The 24,609-nt window shown below is 37.0% G+C and overlaps 1 protein-coding gene across 1 annotated transcript; it reads right to left on the bottom strand.

Moving 5' to 3' along the window:
• Positions 1 to 1,277: 1,277 nt before the first annotated feature.
• Positions 1,278 to 22,188, bottom strand: LOC132203532 (arrestin domain-containing protein 4). The gene is made up of 6 exons (XM_059631363.1): positions 21,901 to 22,188; positions 6,933 to 7,049; positions 4,426 to 4,643; positions 3,075 to 3,257; positions 2,804 to 2,989; positions 1,278 to 2,303 (listed from the first exon to the last, which is right to left on the bottom strand). The coding sequence occupies exons 1-6, from the start codon at positions 22,019 to 22,021 to the stop codon at positions 2,124 to 2,126; spliced, it is 1,005 nt and encodes a 334-aa protein (XP_059487346.1). The 5' UTR covers positions 22,022 to 22,188; the 3' UTR covers positions 1,278 to 2,123.
• Between the last annotated feature and the right edge of the window lie 2,421 nt (positions 22,189 to 24,609).

The raw sequence follows: 24,609 nt of genomic DNA, 5'->3' as shown, positions 1-24,609 counted from the left end.
CCTGACTACTGTGGGATGATCTTTAGGGTCGTAATCTGAACGCACAGTCTCTAAAATTTTGAACAAAAAAGGATTGTGTCTTTCAAAACCAAGCATACTATTATTGATGTTGTAATCTGCGTCAGCGGTCAAAAAATTCTTCAGTTCGATGATTGCACTTAAGTTTTTGAGCGTCATATAGTCAAGGTCCATGTACATTCCGCCCAACTTCCACAACAAACTCAACCTCAAGAAGTTGCTTGTGTGCTCCTTAATGTAATAATTGTCTTTCTTCAATTTATTCTCTTTAGGGTCTTGAACAGGCGTGCCTCTTACTGCCTGTAGAGTTGCAATTATCAATCAGACTATTAATTGATATTTTTTTGGTGTTTACCAACTTAATTTATGACTAAAATAAGCTAATTATGCGTGTGGTATTATAAAACATTTTAATTTAATCAAGTTATTTAACACTGAAAAAAAGATAATTATAGGAAAATTATTACCATTGAGCTATCCACAGTAGCAAGTTTTACATTAGGGAAATGTTGAAGTAGCTCTTGCAGAGCGGGGTTTACATCGGCCCTAATTTCCAGCAAATCCGAAAATCCCAAAATAAAGTTGATGTGAGGATTTAAACTGGCGGCCGCCTCCAGTGTGCATGTTTGACGCAATTTCAGAATACCCGTTTTGGATGTCTCCAACAAGAATATCACGTTTTGTCCAAAAACACTCCTGAAAGTAGCAGCGTCGTCAAGCATTGAGGTAAGATTGAATGTCGATAGGAAACTTGATGCTTGTCTGGTGTTTGCGCTGCGAGGATCAAATAACCCAAATAACATTAAAATGGATAAGGTCAAAAATGACAGCAGTAGGAAAATTTTTCCAGCGAATTTAGAAGAAATAGTCGTCATGACACCGTAGAGTGAATAAGCTTGAGTACAAACCGCGCATACAGTGCAGTCGTGACACAAAAGCTTACAAAAGTTCTAGGTTGGTTCTAGGGGTATTGGGCGGAAGTGAATTCTCTGTTGTCTTATCGCCTTGGCCCTTAATATTATGCGGGTGTACCAGTGAAAATCAGTGTTCACGGTTTTCACCACTCACAATCAGGCATTTGGAAAATTAGATTCATTGCACCTGAAGTGCATTTATGTATATTTTTATGAGAAAATAAAGCTGATGATATTTTTATCTTCAAATAATTTTGAGAATTTTAATTTTGCCATTTAAATTCTGTCTTAAATCCCTTGTGGATGTGCATGAAATTTTTATGAAAAAAATTGCACACTGCGAGTTTCAATTATTGTCAATTTTATTTAGATTCTTTGTCATATTAACAGAATATAATTTAATATTACCACAGCAAAACTGGTTACAGCTCAAGCCCCTAAATTGTACCAAAAATAGACATGTTGTATGAATTATCAATTTATTATTCCCAGCAAAGGGTTACAATTTTTTAGTAACCCTTGTTTATCACCACCACCTTGAGCACTGCTGAGCTGGTTTCCAGTTTTGTATCAAACATTTTTAGCACAAAACTATCGAAAAATAATTTTTTTTATTCAGTCATGCTAGCGTAGGTTCTGTATCCATTTCAAATACTAGTCCTTATTAATTGAAGCAAGAAGTTAATAATTATTGTTCAAAACTCAAACAGACACTTGCTTTCACTTTACATTATCTTTTGGCGTTGCTTGCTTGCACACACTAAATTTTTTCTACCTCATCACTCCTCTTTTTAGCTCATGTTAACTCAGGACAAATGCATTTAATGTTGTCTAGTGAGGACATTCAAAGCATTCGGTTGTAAAATTTTGGCTGTGAAAAAATCGTAAATTCATTTAAATTGGGCCGCACCAACCGCATGTTTTTCCCAATAAACAAAGTAGTGAAAACGCAAATTCGTCAAAAACTTGTGAAAATCAAGGTAAAACCTTGTTGCTGCTCCAGAAATAATGAGTTTCATTTTTACTGCGTGTAAAAAAAGAAAGATTTGCTTGATGGGCGCCTTCATTTAGAGCTAAAATCTGTTTCAGGGCGCGCAGGCAAAAAGTGCATGGCCACATGTAGTGAGCTAGTGAGTGAGTGTGTGGTAATGGCATCATCAAAATTCGAGTCTCTTTTCGCCACGCGGATCATCAATCAAACGTTTTTTCGTCCAGCCACGGCCGGAAAATGGGCAGCGTTGATGGGTAGTGGGCGCCCTGCTTGCGTGCCAAAGTGCCCTCACCAGAGCCTGAGCGCAGCGGGTATGTGGCCATCATGATTGGCAACTGCAACTTGATTTCTTTCTCCAAACTCTTAGGGTCTATTATGAACTGAAACAATGCGCAGAAAAATATTTAAACTTTCATTTTATGGAAATTGAAAAAGGGCAAAACCTTTTTTCGTCAACATTTGAGTACAAATAACATATTTCAATTACTTAATTTCGACATATCTTTTTTTAATTGTCTATATCCTTCTAGGAAATAGGTCTGATTCTGTAAGACCAAAAAGACATGTCTTATACAGAATCAGAGCCAAGCGGTAGCAGTAAAACACAAACGACCGATAACACAACAGATTTCCCTTTTGTGCCGATAATCAAAAGAAATTAAATATTTAAAATTGAGGTATTAAGTTTAGTAGTGCTTGTGTTTACCTATATAATTATAAATTCCTTTTTGACAGAAAAATTTATCTTTTCTTCTAGAAAAAAATTAATCTATGAAATCATTTCTTGCAAAATTTAAATTAAATAAGAGTAGGTAGAATATGAAAAATATATAAATATCTTTTTACAAATCAATATAATATGGGAGAGCAAAAAACTTACATAGACGTCATATTGGATCCTGATGAGGTTGCAGCCCCTTAGGTTCGTAGGAGGCAGTGGCGGTACGTAAAGCTGCTCATTCAGCCACTCATCCTTTTCGCCAGGCTTGATTTTGCCTCTGGACAGGGAGGCCAGCTCCCTAGTTTCGGCCTGCACCACTTTGCTCCTGGCCAGGTATTGTATGGTCTACATAAATGCAAAACAGGAATTCGTAATTAGTTGTAGGGACGGGATTCGAGACAAGATCAAAGGTGGAAATGCAAGTGCTCACCTCGGTGAGGGAGGCTTTAGTGAACTTGATGGTCACTTTGCTGCGGTTGTGGACGAGGGCCGAAATGCCGATTGTTTCGCCGGGCACGTAACCACCGCGGTCAAGCGCCACGCGGCACAACACGGGGCCTGACGAGAAGCATGTGATGCCCAGACGGTGTTCAATTTCACACCGAAAAGGTTGCTGTAAAATAGAGGCCTTAGAGTAAAATAGCTAATTTCAAAGTTAATAATGCTTTGTTTATGGACAAAAAATTCCAAGACTGACATCATTTTTAGTAAAAAAAGTAAATCACAAAGAAAAACTTTTTATAGAAAATTTCTCCCTCATTTTCCTACAAGGCTTTTGTTGAGTTTTGGTCTTTTAAAGACTTTTAATGAAATGATTATATGGACCTAGTAGGACCTTTTTTTATTTTTTATTTTTTTAATAATGCTCCTTTCAAAACGTTGGTAGGACGCAGAAAAAGCCATTTCCACTCTGGGGAGACACGAATTTCGCATTTCTGGAAAGTCAAACAGAACGCGGGCACCCTTTTGTAGGAATTTGACAGGGCACGCGGAACACAAACATCGCTGGCAAAAAAGCTCTCTCCACTTGTTCCATTCACTCCCTGGGTTTTGGGCGGCGGCATATTATTCATCAGAGCAGGTCTGCTTATTAATCATGCATATTTTAAGCCAGCAGCCAAAATGAATTTGCGCCTTGGCTGCATTTATCCTAAGCGTCGGCGGCACCGCACTTTGCTTTTCTTTGTTTGGCGCGCGGCCGGTCCACATGCCAACTAACTTTTCGTCAGGAGGCTGCAAAGATTAAGCCGGTATCAAAGTTTGCTCCCTGCTCGGCGCACACGCAAACATGAATTTAATTGCCGGGCGGAATGAGCAGTTGGATGAAAAGCCAGCGCCAGCGCCAACCCAACTCATAATTAGTGCGAGTTGTTTAGCATTAATAATTTACAAGACCCTGGTTGCAAAATGGAAAACGAGCTGTTTTTACAAGACCAGTAGTAAGTGCTCGTCTGCTTTTATCTTGCAGCAGTGCAACGAAACTTAAACGCAGCTCCCACCATGACAATAATTTGGACAATCACGAGTTTCATGACACATTAACAAAAATTTAAAATCTGGATTGAAAAGACTAACAATTAAACTTATCAAAATTTTCCCATAATTGATATATTTTAGTAACTTCAACTAAAATTGAAGTTCAATATTTTTTTTTTAATAAAAAAATTTGACTCGCTTATCTAGTCAATATTATAAAATATTATATTGTATGTATAATTACGGATATGATATTATTAGATTTTTAGATCTTTAAATTTTACTCAATATAAAAAATTACTTACAGCTAATATGGGCGGCTCGAGATTCAAGTCGATGGGGTTCATGACGATGAAGACCTGCTGGTTCTTGTGAGTGAGGCCATTGGGCTCCCGCAGGGCCGCTTTGCAGTAATATTGGATCCAGCCATGTTTGCCGAGGAAGGTGGACGGAAGTCCCAGTGGAAGGCCCAACTTAAAAGGGAAGCTGTGGATCCCTGGAGACAGAACTGAAGGTCCCTGACCTGGAAAATCAAATCTGATGAGCAAAGCTGAGGAGCGACGTGAAAAGAAAAAGAAAAGCCGATTCACGACTGGGAGCAACAGCGGCAGGTTTGTATTTAATTAAAAGTTTTGCGCGGAGCTATGAGGACAACTGCATATTCATCGCGCAGAAAAGGGTAGTGTTATAAATTCGCTTGGTTTAATTGCAGTGCTACTCTCAGACAAAAGGATTAAATTGAAATTGGAGCACCTTATTCCACAAAGACGGTTATGCTTCTTGTTGCTTAAAAAAATTAACTAAAACATTGTTTACTTTTGTTACTATATTGCTTCAAATAAGCTTTTTTAAACTTATTTATTTATGTACACTATTCAAAAATAGGCAATTATTTGCTCACATTTGCTATGAGCTTGATACCATTATCAATTCCAAATTATAAAAGATGATGTATGAAATTTTGAAGATATATATCAATGATGTTATCAAATTCGTTGGAGAAGAAAAAAATAATAATTTTGTGATCCATTTTTTTGCTTAATATTGGAGGAAAATCAATAAATTGATGTAAATGAAAGAAAACAACAAAAAAGAATACTGACAATTTTGAGCTCTAGAAAATGAAGAAGAAAATGCGATTTTTTCCTCATCATTTTTACATTGAACGTTGCGTTAGCTAACATTTTTTTCAGCGATTCTCATTTTGCTTCCGTACTTCACACACTCTCTATAAACTACAGAAAGTACACACCTTATAGCCATAATTACGTCATATTTTCACCAGTGGCATCGCACCGAGAAGGTTTGTTTAACACAAACAAAAATTCTGAATTTTTAACCATCCTGCCGGCAGAAAATTTGCATTTTTCCGCTCAAAAGCACATTCATTTTGCGCTGAGAATGAGTGTAATCAAGCGAGCTCTTCGCTACCAGCAGCAAAACTGTGTGGAGCTCATATATTGCACGGAAATTATTATACAATGTGGTGCTATAGCATTGTTCCATTATGCATGTGCTTTATTATTGCATGTACTCCATTCTCTCACCAAGTTGGAGTCTTGACGATGCAAGATCACATTCTCTTTCACCGGCAACATTATTTGCAGACGTATTAGAGTCGGAGATAAATCCATCGAGTGCGATCATTTTCTTGCTGCTGCAAATGCGAGCGCCCGTCGCGCGCCGTTCACCGACTGATAAATGCTTTTCATTTAGATAAAAGCACGTCTAGCTTTCCTGCCACGTTTTACGCCAGGTCAGTTTGCAACCGTCGTGCCAGTAAATTGGCAAAACAGAGATAAATAATTCAACTTGGGAATGGATGATTACAGCCCAAGGCAATTTGCAATTATGAGATGCTATTATTTAATTGGAGTAAACGTCTTCGTTGAAATAGAAATGTGCAGTCCATGTATGATTATTTGTTAAAACAATCTAAATGCGAAAATTAATTAAATCTCTGAGCACCATTATGAAGAAAATGGCATATTCAATTAAATTTTATGTTATACAGGAAACACATCCATAATAATGAAAAAGAAAAAATGAAAATTATTATTCAAAATATGATAATTAGTATATAACAAAAAATTGTACATGTTTACCAGATGTTTACGTGTATATACAATAGACAACAACTAAATTACTATTGTTGTTTATTTGCCAAAATTCATAAAAATCCTTTAATAATATAAATTTTTTTCTTCAAAAAATTGTTTTATACATTTCGATTCTAATAAATTTATTCGAAGCCTGACTGAGAAAAACAAACTTTTGAAAAATATTTCAATGGAAGCAAAGGCTACGAAAATTTTTAACATCGGGATTGGAATTTGATTTGATATACTTGCATTTTAACTTTTTCTCATTTCAAGTCAAGATTATTAATAATATAATGGTAATAATAGCGAAATTGTAACAGAGAAGTTATGGGGTGTTTTTTTTCTTTTTTGGGCGAGAGCAACAATTCCAGCTCTTTCTCTTTAAGGGAGCAGAAAGGGGCAGAAAAACACACGCAGGTATGAATAACAATTGGCATAATCAGTATTCTCGTCGGCGGTGCCAAGGAAGGGAGCACGCGGCTGTAAACTCGAGACGCCGTCTGCGAAAACTCTTTCCTTCCTGTGCGGCACTTTAGCAGCGGCGTGAATCGCAGATCGCTCTCTCGTTTTCTCCTCTTTGTTTTTCTTACACCGCGTCAGTTAGGAAACTAATAAAATTCCGCCAACCGGGGCGATAAAATTTGCTCCGCCGTTCCTTTCAGGCCCGCAAAATATGGGCAAATTTATTATCATCTCTGCTTAATACTCACCAGGCTCGCCGAGCAGTCGCATCCGGAAATCGATGTAATTCTCTTTGTCATAGAGGCGTTCGTGGCGACCGCTCTGCACGCGAACCACGCCTTCGCCCACTACGTGGAAATGTAGGCCTGCGGAAAAAATACGAATTAATTAAAATGAGGAGGTCATGCGCGAATGAGAAAAAGAGCAGTGAGGTGATTTTAAGAAACCACTTCTTACTTTTTGGTGTTTAATTGGGTCGGGTTGGGAATTTAATTTAAAAGTCAAAGTGAGAACGAAATACGGAAAAAGTTAATATGAATTACAAAATGTCAGAGAAATGTTATACACTCAAACAAATTTTTATGAATTTATTTGAAAGCTTGAATGCTATAGTTAGAGTAAATATATAGAGGCTTTATTTATGTTTTCATATCTTGTATAATTTAACCTTTTTCACTTAAGTTTTGAAACAAAATTGATGATGATTTAGTTTTGACTGGATTTGGGTGGTAGATGAAAGTTTCAGCATCAATTTTGTCGTACTGTAATTTTTGTGATATTTAAAGCTGGCTTTCTAAAAGTAGTGCTATTTATTTTTATGCATTATTTTCTTAGAAAAAGAAAAGTAAAAATCGTAAGAATCTTAAGTAAGTACAATAGTTTCCATTTTATAGCTAATAAAATCAAGATCTAATTTAAGAGAGCTATAATAATGTTCCGTTTTATTTAACTCCTCAGTAGAAATCATGGAGAATGAGCGCAATAACCAGCATTTTTTTTTTTATCCAGAAACCATAAAAATGCTTCTTTAATGAGCAGTAATTGCGAGGCTTGTTCTGTAATTGAGGGAGCCCGACTGCCCTTGATGTGCAATTAAAAGGAAACCAAGTCGTTACTTTTAACACTTTTGGCATACAATTGAATTTCTCGCGAAAAGCAATGGGGATTTAATGAAATGTGGCGCAAAACGTAGCTGATTTAAACGTCAAAATGACCATAATCACTGCGACGGCCGTTGGCAAGAGGGCATCTATTCGCTCGCATTGTTTCTGCGAGTGAATTAATCTATAGCCGGGCTGCAACGGAACGAGTTTTCGCTCGCTCCGCTGCCCCTTTAATTAATCTGCCGCGTGTACAGCGATGATGCACTTTCTCCGCCCGCAATTTAATTAAGATGCACACTTTGAAGGCCGTAAATCACCGCGTAAGAGCCAGATTCCATCAGATGCAAAAACTTGATGCCCACCAACTGGAAAATGTAAACAAGGAGCGAAAGAGAAATTTAAACAGATTTTATCATTTTTCATGAAGCGAAGCCAGCTGGCAGCTGAAAATCAATTTTGTGCGCAGGGGAAAATTTTACTCCATATAAATCGTCTGTATACTGGACACGGAAATTGACGGAAGCCCCGTTCGCAAATTAATTCATGTTGCTACTGGGATTGCTTTCATAAATCGCTGTGCGTGGGTACATTAATCTGGAACGGCTTTCATATTTATGTTTGCGGAACGAGGAGGAAAATGGGAACGATAAATATTGACTAAAGAATCGAATGTATACACTATGGTCGGGATCAACGCATTTTCATTTTTTTATTGCACCATTTGTCCACCAACCAATTTCTTTTTATGTAAAAACCGTAAAAAAAACTTTATTACTCTGTTTTGACAAAAGCTTTCAAATTTCAGAACACTGTGGCGTCACCAAAGTCTCCTTTTGCTGAATCCCCCTGCTTATCAGTCTCCCAACTTTATGCGTTAGGTCTGTGAATTCCAGGTCTGGAGGGATACAGTCTGTGCTTTGTGAGTTTTATCTGGGGCTTGTCACCCATACACCCAGTGGCGCGAGCATCTTCCTGCTCATGACTTATACTTGCAGCTCAAGCCGGTCATATCTGGGACCAGCATGGTGTTACCAGCAAAACCTGATTATGTGGACGAATATGCAATCGATCTCGTACAATTTTATAGACAGAATAGCGGTTTGCAATTAGGAGTTGAATTTCAATCGGTCGAAATCGAGAAAGCAGCCGGACGAGTCGCAGTAAGAGAAAATTTCTTTCTTTTCACTTGTAATTTTTAAATGCAGAAAACAGGTATTCCACGTTTTTTTTCAAATGAAAGAGATGAAAATATAAATCAACTCTGACGTCACATTCTGGGAGTTACGTGGATCAAAGTTGGATTTTTGCCTTGCAGCTTTTTACAATCGATTCGTCCACGCTGTAACGGTGAGAGGGCCAGTTAATAGCCCACTGCGATAGAGTCACTCTGAAATTCCATTCGGCTTGCAACAGCACACCGGGTATTTACAAATAGGATGTGCCTGAACCTGGCCGCACTACTTTTTCAGTCACATATACACAAAAGGCAATTTTTGCTCTTTAGCTCGCGGCTCCTGCTGCACTATGACGCTCCCGCTCGACATTTGACTTTTTCCAGCTTGAAATATGAGCTGCTCAGTTCGCTCGGTAAAAATGAAAAATAAAAAAAAACAATGTGGTGTACAGAAAAACAAGGCCGGCTCATATTGGAGTAAAAAAAATATTTGAGAGTGAAAAATGGAAAATTGTAGCGCAGCATACGCTTGAATTTATAAACTGATTTGATTAAAAATTTAAACAAATGCACATGAACAATTAAAACGTATAATAATAATCAATTCACAAAATATTTTTGTTACATGGAAAAGCACTGAATTTTTACGCTTTTAAATTATTGCGCAAAGAACATTTTATTATTATCTTGAAATAAATTTCGCGCACCTGGGGTAAAATAATTTTACATTCTATTAAGCTGAGCATTAATGAAAGTGCGGCTCACCATATCTCTTTCCCTTTAGGCGCGGTTTGGGCGTCAACAGCCCTCTCGCTATTCGTTTTACACGCCTCGCATATGCATGAATAAGCCCTTTCGTGCATATTCAGAACAGCGGCATTCAACGTAGACGTACAACCCCGGTGCACTTAATCCTCCCACTCTCAGGATGGGTCGGCCAGCAGCTCTTCTTATCACGCGCAGGCAAATTATTAATGACAAGCAGCAATTGCTGTTCAAACGAAAGCGCTCCTCTCCACCTCTCTCACTCGGTACATCATTTATACTTTGCTGCGTGCGTACGTATACGGTTTAATGCGTATCCGTGCCTCGACGTTATCCCAAATCCGTCGCCGCCAAATTAGAGTAAGCACATTAGGGACACGCGCATAAAGCAACAGTCTCGTCAACCAAAATCCGCGCCAACAGCAGACGCTGTAAAGCAGTCTGGATATTTGCTTTGCGTGTGCGATTATCTGTTTATTTAAAGACTTTTCCAGGACGGTGCGTTAATTAGCCGTGGAAGCTCACGAGATTAAAGAAATTTAATTGTCGCCTAAATTTAAGGGCCCTTGACTTATTAACTCCGGGTGGAATTACGTCTTGAGCTAATTACAAATTCCAGGCTTAATTCAACATTTTCTTTTGACTTTTGCTTCAAAGCACCTTACATTTGTGCTAGCAATAAATTGGCAATTACGGAAAGCAAATTTTCCTCATGGGCGACTAATTTGCACGCTACTTCACGCGAGCCAATTAGCAACTCCTCCCCTTGAGAATGCTCACTCGCAGCTCAGACAAAATTATATACACACGTTTTTGCGCTCAAAGAACACGTTCATGTTGAAATTAATAATCTTGTTTTGCACTTTGTTTTAATCAAGAGGCGCCTCGTCTCTGTCGACACAGTTGTTTGACATCGGACCTTAAATTAACTCAAACCCTCTGGGCACTTTGATGCTCAATTTTGATTCACGGTATGGAAATAAGTTGTAAATAGGCAGATGGCGAAATGTTTGTCAAAGAGCAGGCAGCTTTGCTACTATTTACGCAAAAATTGCACGGTACACTAGAGGCAAATCTACAATTTTGTTCTTCCCTTTCAATATTATAATTATTAATATTATATTATATATTTTTTTTAAATTAAAAATTTTGCCATTTTATTTTTTTACACAAACTTCAAACATTATTATTTATTAGAACTTAAAACTGTTCTTTGCACACATGCAGAGAGGGTCTAAAAATAAACGTTTAAACTTTTAAATTGGTGTTTTAAGTTCACGCCACTTTCCTCCTCGCTTCTGGCCAAGCGTGTAAAGTACAAGTCTTGTGACTCAGCAAGAAGTGTGCTGTGGTGGTCTTACAGTTATCTTGCTTGGCAGATAAATAATTATATGTTGCAAAAATAGTTTTCGCACTCATATAAGTGGCACTATTGGATAAGGTGCTGCTCTTAATTAAACGCTGGTCAAACTTATATTTTAGAAAAATTCCACTTACACTGCTTAAGTTTTGCAGTAAACTTGAAGTTTATTACTTTTATAAAACCTCACGTGTTGCCGCGCTGAAAAAACTTGCAATAGTTCGCCGTCTAGCTTTTCATGTTCGGCGCCTGATATGAAAAAGCAGATAAAAGTGGCGGCAAAGTATGCAAATATACCGTCGGTTTTTCCACTGGGAAATTAAGACGACAAAGTGGCTGCTGCGACCGAACGGCAAAGCTCCCGGGACTTGCAAACATTCTCTAATTTTGTGAGCTACACTCAACGTGCTCGCCTGGGCGGGTGTTTGACCCCATGAATATGCATGCTAAGTGCGCGCACATAGACTTGCTGCTGTACATGTGTCGGTACATTTGCTAATACATAAAACTATCCCAACACATAGTGTTGGTGACGGAGTCCGCGCGCATTTATTCTCGGCTGCGACCACCGTTTCACCGTTACCATCGAGATCGTGAACTGCTGGAGGCTGCAGGGCGCTCTCAGCTGAAGCTGAACATGCACGGACCAGCCAGACGGGTCGAGGCTATTGTTGCGACCATTGTTGAGTCAAAGTGAACTCAAGTAATGGAATGGTACTGGTCAATGCACTTATTTTTCTTAACTGAAAAAATTGAAAGCAGATTTACTGTTAAATTAAAATGGGTGTAATTAATTTTGATTCATTGTATTCTTTCTTTATCCAGTGTGAATAATAAATGAAAATAATTTTATAAAAAAAAAATACACAACAACAGCAATTATAATGAATTTAAGTTAAAAAAATGAAGCTAATTCTATTTTTTATTTTAATACAACGTTTAAATTATAAAAATTTATTTTTGTTCACCAAGTTAAACTTTACCTCCACCTTCTTAGGGCTGCGTTGGAACAAAATTTATACACTGAAATTAATTAAATAATTTTAATTAGTGAACTGAAGTGCGTGAACCAATTTTCATTGTCGTCAAAAGTTTGAATAAAACATAAAATTTTTTATGTAAATTTTTTTTTTATCTTTACTCACAGTGCAAACTACGAAGGAGTCTTGACTACATGTAATGACGGCCCTTAAAACCAAAACCAAACTCTAGAAGGTAGTCTCTCTTCAAAATTAAATGAAGACCTTGCCAATTATTATTAGATCTAGACTTATGGTTGCATAAATTTAACAAGGAAACCTTTGTCCTCGCTTTGTGCTGTGCCTCCTTGTAACGCAATGAAATTTGACTAATCAGAGAACTGGGAGTTTCCACCTCGCTTAATGCAAATTATACAAATAACGTGCAACTGGAGCTCGTCGCTTGCCTCGTTTTGCATCGCTTTTCAATGTCTGTGTGTGCATGGAGAGCAGTGTGGCCTGGTGTAGCATGTTAATTAAGCATAAATTAACCACGTCAAGTGTAAAGCATCTATTTTGACACAACTATGGTACTCTACAACAATGAAATTGCGGATGTCAACGTGCGGAAACGCGATAAATTTAATTGGACCGACATCAAAGCACCTAAAAACGCTAAATCGGTATTTGTTGGCGCAAAAGCGCAATTAGTAGCAGGTGATCATCACATGCTTTTAAACGAAAATTTCAATTCATGCATAGCTTAACAGGAAAAAATAACTTTCCCAAAGCTTAAACCAAACCTGCTGAGAGTTTTTAGACAATAACAAGAAAAACAATCTAATTAATTAACTGATAAAAGTTCTAATTTTGATCTAGGTTTTGCTGCACTAACTCTACACCAGTAAAAATCTGAAATTTGAATTAAAAATTGTACTTTTTTTTAATCTATAAATGAAATAGTTATACAGAAAAAATGATTGATACATAAGAAAATTTTTAGGCATGCATCGTGATAGAAAATTTCACCATAACTCACTTCTAAACTACAATTGGCTCATGATTTCATTTTAATTTTTTCTTTTTAATTAATTCAGATATTGAGCTGCAGGCAGAGTTGTTGCCGTTTTTGCATATTTTATGGCCCTTGCAGAACGCAAGCCACATCATTAGAATTGCATATTGGTGTGTCGAAAAGCGTTATGACTAATTGATGAATGCACAAATGGCTGGGCTTTATTTGCCATCCATTAGTGGGAGGGCGCACGAATGCAGAGTTGAACTATACAAAAATTCCGCCTTTTTTTATTTTTTCATTTCAAATTATCCACTCGCTTCAAAACATTTTCAAATCGTTGCAACAAACTTTTCTCGCCAGCAGCAGACGTGAATGCAAATATTCGCACAAGCGGTGCTGAGCATGGTCTGAAAGTTTGTGTTTGACTTTGTGCAGCTTTATACACCACTTAGTGCAAATGAAAGCACTCGACAAACTCTCTGAACTAGATGGGCTACTCTTTTTTCGCGAATCTATACAGAAAAACACTTTCTGCAAGTCGAGTGAAGCGAGTGGTTGAAAAGAAGGTCGCGGAAAAATCTTGCGTGTGATTCTTCTCGCGGCGAGAGAAGTGCCAAAAAATGCAAATGCGACCACCATCTGCGGGCATTTATTTTATAGACCGCAATTAGGGGTGTAATATGCCGTGCTCAACTCATGGCTGCTGCGGCGCATTTCTTTTTTTTCGCGTCACAGCTGCGCGGAATTATTTCGCAAAAACGTGAGCGGGGCGCCGAACGTAAAAACAATATTTGGACGGCTCGCACATCGGAAACGATGAATCGGTAATGCGAAGCGAGCGGGCGACATTCAAAAACTTTTGGCGAGCGTTGTTTGCGTCAGTGGAGAGACAAATCTGTTTGCCGGCGGAAAAAGTCGATGCCAAAGGTGGCAAAGTCACTTTGTTCTCTTTGTGTTGGGTCATTTGAGCACTTTATTGGATATTCAGAATATTTATAGAACGACAAAAATTGGAAAGACAAAAACTGAATTATTAATAATACGGCATGATAAATGGGAAAAATATAGAAATTAGATTTAGTAAATTTTCAAACATGCTAACCTTTTTTATTGATCTAAAACTACATATACTCAAATTAAGTTGAAAAACAGTAAAATTTCATTATAAACATTTTCAAACACATTCAGCCATTTTATTGATAAGTAATTCAACTATTTATTCACTAATCAAATGGAACAAAAAATATTGATTTCCATTTTGCGATGTAAAATTTACTTCTCTGTTTCGAATTTGGTAAAATTTTAATTTTACATCGCTATTTTTTTCTGAAAATTAGTTTTATATTAGCTATAATTAGCACTAATTGCAAGAGAGATCTTCAAACTGTGAAATTTCTAGCTTCTTAAATTGCCCTTCTTTCTTTTATTTCAGCAGTAAAAATTGCGATTAGAGCCACTGTAAGGCGTCAACACTTGGTGGTGAGAAGAAAATGCGCCATTTGCGCGGCCAAAGCACGCAATTTAACTCATTCTGCCGTCAACACAAATAAGCTCTTATATACATTAAGTTTTGCAGCAAATGTATAGTGTGCAATAAAAACGAGCAATTTCTCATTTTCTCCCTTTAAGCTTGAGCTAAATTGCACCTAAATCTGGCTTTAGAGGTAAAGATTTCGCGAGCCGGGATAATTAGGGAGTGTTTCAGGCTGCGCGCGAGAGAGCCACGTGCATATTAATGAGCTCTGGCTGAGTTATGTCACAGACGCTCACGTCTCTGCTTCCTTAACTCGTATTTATGACTGCAAACCAGACGACGCATGTTTGTGTCGCTCGTCGTTGCCGAGAGTTGCATCAAAGGTCAGCCTGGCAGCGTATTATTCAAAGAGAGTGAAAGTGAATCTTTTTGGCTGCTCTTTGCCAAGCCTTGGCTAAAAGAGGCATAAAACGGCTCTGGCTGACGCCTCCAGTCCTCGCCCACGACCAATTGTGAGCGAGTCGCATGTGCACAAGGAGTTGGTGTTGCAAAATCGGATTATGAAGAAAAACACCTGGAGATATTTTGCCATTTGTTTACCTAACTGCCAAACCCACGACTTAAGTATAACAAGATAATTGGGCGGAATATGAAATAAAATCACAGCTCTTATTTTGCCAGCATTAAAAAAACCATTTCTTCGAAGAAATAATAATATTCATTACTTTTTCTTTTCATTTTGAAGATTTTTTCTTTGTTCTATTATCCATTGTAAATAATTTTCAAAGCTTTTCACGTTACAGTCCATGAATCATAATATGCTGGTATGCATTATACACTTATCTTGATTTCCAATTATAACAAAGTATATAATTGTCTTCAGGGTGATATTTATTTAACAATAATTTAAATTTAATATACAGTATGCGTCACACAAAATGAAACAAATGAATGTTATTTGAAGGAAATGATAGTGATAAAAAATTTACTCAAAATTATAATAATTAAATTAAAATATGTTTATTAAAAATTTTACTGGATGAATATATTGTAAAAAACTATAAGTAGGAGCAAAAAAAACCAATTTTTTCATATGCCGATTATGTGTGGCTAGGCGTAAGATTAATATAATGATAGTTGACACAGAACCGCAATTTTCTACAAAGGCGCTGAAACTAGACCGCTGCAGCTTGTCGGCCAATTGCACTCTCCGTCCATCCGCCGTTTCATGCCATTCTTTGACCGCAATTACAAAGATGCACTGCGAGAGGACCATCATCTCGGGCGGTTATTTTTCCTCATCCACAATAATGATCGCGATGCACACGAACGGCCACTTCTCTTGTTATGTTCGCATTCCTCCGTGAAACAAGAGACACACTCTTTCTTCTCCGAGCTTATTGCACGCATTGTGTTTTTCCTCCATAGTGAGATGGTGCTGCTGATGGAGAAAGAAGTTCTCGCGACTACATACTTTGTCACCCGGAACTTTAAAATTAAAAAAATGTTCCGTGTGATGCAAATGAATTATTGTGATGCTCGTGACATGATTTGGTGGCCATTGTGCGAACTGGTGTTAATTTCGCCACAAAAAGCGATCGAATTAGGTGCTGGGCGAGCAGAATGAAAAACGAGCCGTTTTTCAATTGCCGCCGCCGCGTTGGACTATTGTGATAAATTTGTGGACCGGCAACAAGGTTTGCAGTTAAATTCAAATTGGGCTCCACTCACGGATTAATTCGTTCGTCGGTTTTGAATTGATGACTAAATTATTTGCATAGAGGAATTTCCAAAAGCGTGTGGCGCAAATAAAAGGGAAAGAAAAAAATGCCGCAATTTGATCGATTGAATGACCGCATTGAGGGCTGATTATTTTGAAATCTAACGGCACTCGTTTGCAAAATCTCTATTTAATGACCAGTTGGAATGCCGTTCGCGATAGTTTAGTGTCTACGATGATCAAATTCCGTTTAGACGCACACCGCACTTGAGACAATTTGTGCACCGACACGTGCTGAATTGTTAATTTATGCGCAGTGCATGTGCCTCTGCTGATCCTTGCAGCAAATCCGAAAAGCGCTGTGTGTGGTACTTATCTCGTTATCATGAGAGTGACACAGACAGAGTTTGTACAGGATTTCTAAATCGCTTAGATTTTTTTATAAAAGAATTTATATTATTGTTGTTTATTCTACTCAAGTCATACATGAAAAAAATTGATTTGGAAAAAATGAGCAGAAAGGGTATCACAACTAGCAGAGGTCTGCTAAAACGCCCGACATCAAAAAGAAATCGGCCACCGCGTGAACCCGCGTGAAAAAATTATTATTTATTTATTTATCCTCCATCAATTACAAAACATACAATCAAAAAAATTTACAAAAAAGATTAAATAGAAATTATTATATAAACTATATAAATTTAATTAAAACTGTGAACAATGAAATGAATTTTTTATCTAAATAGGAATCTCAATTTGCACACAATTATTTAACTTTTCAGTATTCTAGAGTAGACCATTATTTAAATATAAACCATTTATCTAAAACCAGTAAAAATAATTTTCATATTATAGTTTCAAAGTCGAGAGACAAAAAAGTGTGCCATCAATTTCGTTCTGCTCCACAATGCTCAATGCAGAAATAAAGGCGAGAAGTAGAATAAATTGTTTCAAGAGAGAATAACGGCGAGCACCTCATTTGATTATTTCGGCACTTTGCGGCTTATCGAATTTCTTTCTAGGCCAAACGTTTCCTATTTCTCCATTTCTCTCCTGTGCATGGCATTTCATATATACTCATCCTGAAAATGGCTCCAAAGTGGAGCGGCGCTTCCGAGCCTCAATTATTCATTTTCTCACGGGCTTGAATACGGTGGTCAGGTGAAATATTTTTCGCACTTTTCCCCACTTAACGAGTGGTTCATACAGACAGAGTTAGGGCTCAGATATTATTAAACAACCAACTACTTCTCGTACTTCTCCAAAACAAAAAGCCGCGCCTATGGTGCGAAAGTAAATAATTCACAGCTGCCGGTGGCGAAGTGCGCAAAACTTTTAATTGAATGGAAATCGCGCGACGTTAAACTTGATTAAATTGTTCGTGATGGATGGAGACGGATTTTGGCACAACCCAAACTTTGCGCATCAGGTTTAATTTAGCTCCGCAGCAGTTTTATCGAGCGCTCCCTGGGGGGCATCGCGCCAGAAACGGGACAGAAAACGTATTAATGGGTTTTGTGTGATTTTTGTTTGCGTAATTAGGAGGGTAGGAATGTCGTGTGGGGCATGTTTGCGCTGATTAAATTGCTGTCGCCCGCCGCAGGCTTCGATATGGATTTTTGCGCCCCAAATTCGCGCATGCTGGTGATTATTATTGCTCTCATGTGCGTGTCACACACGAGGATTGAACAACGTATATGTTTGCGCGCGGATAATGAAAGAGACATGCAAAACAAACACTCTCGGCGCCACTATTTGGATTTGCCTCTGTTGGTAAATTTGCGTTCTATTATTTGGCCAAAGCCAATGCGCTTTCATAGCAAACATTGGGGCATTCAAAGTTTTCAAACTAATTTTGATTACGCAGACTTGATTACGATCTATGAAACTATTTGCCTCCTTCTCAAGATCGGTTTTGTAATACGTCCCAGGGTGCTTAGCAACATGACTAGTTGGAACCAATTTAGATATAGAGCAGCCAGCGGAACTCAAAATGCATAATTATATTCAAGAGCAAAGTCAAGCAGAACAAAGATTATTCTACATCATAAAAGGTTAAATAAAGATAAAAACAAAAATTAGAGAAAGCTAAGATCTGTACATATTTAAATATCTCAAATTCAAGAAATTAGTGATTTAATTTTAGGAACTCATGAAGAAATTTGAAACATAAATTTAATTTATTGTCCTTTTGTCTACCAATTCATTTTAATCAATCTGATTTTTTTATTCAAAACTGAATGTTAACAATGTGGTTGGAATAATTGGAAGAATTAACAACAACTTTTAATATTGATTACAAAATATAACAGAATATAGCCTAAACATTTGTTCTCCCGTGAAAGTGGTCAACGATTTATTATTTTATATTAAAAATCTTTAATTTAGTAAATAAATAAAGAGATTTTATTCATATTGAGAGATATTAATGCTGACGCTGACTATTCCTTTCTTATCCAAATTTGTGATATTTACTGGTTTTTCAAGCAATAAAACATATATTTACAATCCGTCAAATTTCACTTTCCAGAAGTAGTCATGCAACACGGCAACCATAATTATAGAAGTGCCGAACCATGCGCCGGAATGTAATAAACTCCTTTTCGAGTGTTCTTTTGATGTCACGATTTTTCACCTGCATGAGCTTTCGCGCTTGCAGCACCTTAAAGGCTTTAATATTGCAAAGTGCCTCGTCAGAGAGCAAATTCTCATTAAACATTCATCGAATCTGGGGTTTCTCATTGACTCGTGTTCTCACGCTCAAATGACTTTTTTTGTTTATTTTTCGTCAAAACGTATAGCGAAGCAAAATATTTCTTGATTTGGGCTTTCTCTGCGAAATATTGTGTTTTTCTGCCAGAGAAATTGCGCTCTGCGGAGGAAATAAAATCCAATTTCAAGCTGAAATCCCGCAGATAACGAGAAAGAGCATCTCACGCCCCGACGAAAGAGTGTAATTTGCCGGCCTAATCTTGTGCGCGCCGCTACTCTGTTTCGTAGAAAAATGAGCGCATTGTTTTCGCCTCCGTCCTCACAAATTCCACTTCACACATGTGGGCCAAAAACTGGAGCACCAAAGAAGAATCGTATATTGACGATTGAGACGTCCACCGTTTGAGCGTCAAAAGATAAAGGAAGTCGCCGTTTTGCTTGGTGCACTTTTGCTCGAGACCTTGGATTTGTACCAAGCAAGAACAATCACATAATACCGACGAGTTGCGGTGACGTCACCTTCGCAATGGCATTGCATTTTCCTTCGTTTTCCGTGAGAGCGAAACTCCCTTTGTGTAATTTAGTATAATTTGTCGTCCAGACGGATTAAAATTAATAAGAAGCATAAATTCTGGACTCCCGGCTTTATTACCGTCTTAATTAATTCCAGCAGAAGATAAGCCTCGGGTTACTCCCACAAAATTTTATACCCCAGTCTTAAAAGACATCTGAACATCTGAAGATAAAATTTTGGAAATAAAAATAAGGATAACTAATCTCAAGGTCACCATAGAGAGATGCATTAGGAAATATTATTTTTCTCATCAGCACCCGTGGCAATTAAGTGGCCTGAGAAACGACAGTCGCTTTACTGTTACTAAGCCAAGAGAAGGAGGAATAGGCAATAAAAATATCTAATAAACAGGCCGGAAATAATAAGAGACCACTCGGGCCTGATGACAAAGGTTTCCGAGTGGCACCAATTCGAATTGTGGACTGTTATCAATTTGTGGTAGTTCGTGTGTTTTGGGCCGACACACACACACACACACACACACACGAGATTAATTGCTCATGTCAGGTGAAACCTCAACAAGCGGTGGAGCGGTGTTTGGGTTGCCAGATTCGCGGTAAACGAACGTAATTTTTCAAAGCGTTCCAGTATGGCTTTGCTGTCAGATGGAAAATGAGGCGGAAAAGCTGTGTAGTGAAGCAATTCGCAAACACACAAATATTGGTAAAATTAGTGTGTTAATAATACAAAAGGGTTGTGGAATGGCAATCGCGCATATCGGAGTAAAGACAAATTGTTTTATAAGCTTGATATTTTGTTTGTTTATTTAAATTAAAAAAAGGGACTTGTGGTTGAAATTTGAAATGTGAAGCTTCCTGTGATTATTTATAAGTATTCCCTTCCATTCAAAATGTGTAATTGTTGTTTATAATTATTAAAAATATTCATGACACAAAAATTTTATTTTTATGGTTTCAGATTAATTAAAAAAAAAGAATTCTTAGAAATTGTGAGATTTGTATTTTATTTTCTTGACGAAATTCAAATCAAACCATGCATCAAGAGCGCAAGAAACATTTAATTAGATGATCATACCCCTTTTTACATTATTTATTTTACCAAAAATAAATAATCAAACTCAAAACTCATATGATAAAAAAATCATCACAATAAAAGTTATTTTCTTGGTTCTCGCACTTTGTTATTTCCATTTATTAACATGTCACTGTTTCAGACATTATAAGCGACTGCTGCGAAATTAAGTGTCAAGTACTGAAAAGAAGAAGCATTATCAATTATACCAGTACGGTGGAAATTTTCGCCGGCTGGAGGGTGTTTATCAATCGAGGCGGCGAAATAACTCACGGAGGCAGGTGAAAAGCAAAGAGAATGAGCACCATTGTCGCCCCTTTTTGCCCGAGTGGCGAAATTTATGCCACGCCATATCAGATGGAAAAATAATATTCCCGGTGGTGGTGCTGGAAAAAGGGGCACCTCGCGCGCTAGAATTTATGGCCGCGAGTCGTAAGTGGTTTACTCTTGTAACGGGGATAAAACACGCTTTATTGTCGCACCGGACGGGAAATTATTGCCTCCGTGTGTAGCCATAAAATTAGAAATAATTGAGATTTCTGACAAAAATGATGCAGTGTGCCTATTTATTGCCTGTCCTGTGCTCAATTAATTATTCGATGCAAATCCTGCCTGCAATTCATAGCATAGGTCGCCACATCTTCCCCCGCAAATTTGTTGCTTTAAGTTCGAATTGAACTGGAAGGCACTTGAAAGTTTTAATGGTGTATATTTGCGGCACAAGATGCAATTGAAAAGTTTGCCGGTTGATTTATTCCGAGGAAGAGAGGGCGCGGCTCGTTTGTTCTGCTCCTAATATCTAACAAGAAAACTTGTTGACATCCCAGCAAGTGGGAAGAGACACAAGCCTTTTTAGCGAGTCTAGACGACCTTGTGACGTCACTTTTGCATTACCTCAGCCAAATTTAATAATACAAAAATAATTACTTAATAATACAAGCATTCAACGTTGGTGAACACATTGGAAATGATTTTACATAATTAAAAATTAAGCTCTTTCTCTTAAAAATTTCTTGAATATTATATTTTTTCCTTTATTAAGAAAATCACTTAAAAGCCTGCATATTTATGGTTTATTATCCTTAAAATATTTCTTAAAAGAAGCTTTAAAAAAAATGAAAAATTAAACATATTAAAATTTCATAAAAATTTAGAGAATCGATTTAATTTATTTTCATCAAAACTGTTTTATGTCCTAAAAACGCCCAAAGAACCAAAGAAACTTTAGGGTTTAATATAAAGCGATATAAAGTTAAGAACTTTCTTGAAGTGTTTAATAATACACATGCACGCAGCATAACTCATACCATAAAAAGCAAACTCACCAAGGGCAGGCGTGTCCTCTTCGAGCTCAACCAAAACCCTGCCGCTCAGAAACTGACCAGGGAAGTAGAGAAGATTGGTGTTGTCGAAAAGGATGACAAACTTGATCAGTTTCTTCGCCATTTTCCGACGGAAGAGATCCAATTGTGTACTTTTGTCACCAGCTGATCATCCTTTGGGATAAAAAGGTGCGCCTAGTCCGTTCAGTCTCTCTGTTGTGATGTTTGTTGATCCAGCGACTTACAAGGCAAGGTGGCGGCGAGCGAAGGAAACTGAGGAGACCTGCTGGTACCTGACTAGCCGCGCCTCCCACCTGCAATGTTCCCACTCTCGCATTCCTTTTCCAGGCTTTCCCTTTCGCCGCAAGGTCCCTGGCAGCGTATTAAAAACTGCTGGCGACATCTATATCACAGGAGGAATAACCTGTTAGAATATAGATAAAATATTATATGACAAATATTTTAACAAATAATTAAAATTTATTTCTTTTAATTTTTTTGTTTGATTTTCCATACAAATCTTTTTTAAAATAAGTAGCAACTGTATATTTTCCGAAAATAAAAGAGTGAAAATGAAAAAAAGAAGACTTAAGCCCAATCATTTATGCACTATATAATAAATTTCACAAAGTATAGTATGCTGCAGATATGTAAATTTTGTGTGTGTTCATTTTACCATTAATAGCAAACATACAATTCATGTTATTTTTTACCTTAAAAAATTAAATTTAACTCCCCCCCCCCCAATCACATTTTTAGAGTATGTATAATTTTTTTATATATATTTGAATTGAATGTAATATTAATTATGCATATCGTACCGACAGAGGAAGTCTGAAGTTTGCTGCAACTTTTTTTGGTGTAATTTCTAATTTTACATTCAACTACAAAAAATCATAAAATCGCAATGGGAAACATTCCATTTGATTTTTCTGATGTTGTATTCAGTTGCAAATGATATTTATTGATATATCATATATCTTAGAGGCAATCACAGCCCATATCGAAATACATCGATCATAAATTCATAGTTACTACATTTTATTGTAATTAATTATATTTAGGATTATAATTTTCTCAAGGTACATAAATATAGTAATCATCATTTTAAATAAAAAAGGTATATATGTTTCGTTTATAATGTAAAAAAGATACGAGAAGCTTTGTTTTTTTATGCAATGCACCACCCTTTATAAAGAATTTGGCAGATAAAAAAGTTAATATTATAATTTTTTTACATTTTTTGCGGCTTGTTCATATCTATAAACTGAATTTGGATTTTAGCAAGGATTGTGCTTAGCATAGTGATAACGTAATTATCCACCATTTATCGGAACTTCGGAGCGCGAAAATGTGGAAAAAGCGTGGTTCTTGCTGCGCCAGCGAAATTATTAAATTACCGACACAAAACACGCTCGTGCAGCCTTTGGGTAAAAGGAACACGAGGGGCAGCCAAAAATTTCATATTGGGTGCTTGCTCTCCATTATAATGTAATATTATATGTGCGTGTAGCTGCGCCTAATAAAAAGGTTGTGTGCAGTGCGGAAATTTTATTAAAATTGCCTGCTTCTCCCTCGCATCCTCTTTTATACTGACGGAGAAAAGGAGTGAAAATATTTCAAGCGGGAAATAAGAGCGCGACTCTTATTTGAATACATTATTATTACACGACTTGTGTTTTTGGCACAATCTCTCTACTCTTCAAAATTTTGGCCAAATGAGCTTTGTTAACCCAAAATGAAGTTTTCTACTCGATAACGTTTTGTGGGAAAGTTTTTTATTAGGTCGAGGTGGCGCGTAATATATTATGTTTTTTTGGCGTATCCGTTTCATAAAGCATGCTGCAACACACCACACATTTTCCAGCGATAAAGTCGCCAATATTTCTCCCTCACAACCGATGCATAAATTTCCCAACAATAATCCGTTTCAAGGGAGCCCATTTCTCACAGGTCTGTTGGCTGTAATGCGTTCATAAAAATTCAGAGGGATGTGTTGTTGTAGCATTGGCGAAACAATTTTCTTTTGACAACTACAAATTTGACTGTTTTCATCCACACCCGGTGACATATTGGACTTTGTATAAATGTAACACCGGCTGCTCGAGGAGCGTTGACACAGATTTTGCCAACGCCCGGCTTTTTATATTGGAGCAGGTAAGAAAATATCTGTATGTTGGTGCACGTCGTCACCCAATCTCTTTTTATTTGCGAGCGTGATTCTCATATGACATATTTTTCACCCTCAATTTACGGCACACCGCGGCAGACGCTCGCAATTTAGTCGGGGTGAAAAATCGCGACGTTTCATTTTTACGAATGAAAAAGGCTTGCGGCAAAAGCAGGATGTATTATGTATATCATCAAAAAGTTTCCCTTATACAGTATTCCTTTCTTGTATTTCTCCTGATTTTTATTTGGTTGTAAAAAATTTTTGTTTTTCACTTTATTGTTACAATAAACAGCTCTTGAACAAATTGTAATGACTGTATTTTGTTCTATATTTGCGTTTACCTAAAGTATTTTCTTAAATAGAGAAATCTTAAACTCTGTAAATACTATTTTCAAATAATTATACATAATTAAAAAAAACCTTTAATAATTTTTTTATTTCTAACTGAGCAAGTAAATTAATAAATCTTTTCTTGTTAACTATTAATATTATTTTTTAATTATGTTACCGTTTAATTGAGACAATTGTTTTACAACTTT

The sequence above is a fragment of the Neocloeon triangulifer genome, unplaced genomic scaffold (assembly GCF_031216515.1).
Source record: "Neocloeon triangulifer isolate White Clay Creek 2 clone unplaced genomic scaffold, ASM3121651v1 ptg000017l, whole genome shotgun sequence".
Lineage (NCBI taxonomy): Eukaryota > Metazoa > Arthropoda > Insecta > Ephemeroptera > Baetidae > Neocloeon > Neocloeon triangulifer.
This window is presented reverse-complemented; position numbering and strand designations above follow the sequence as displayed.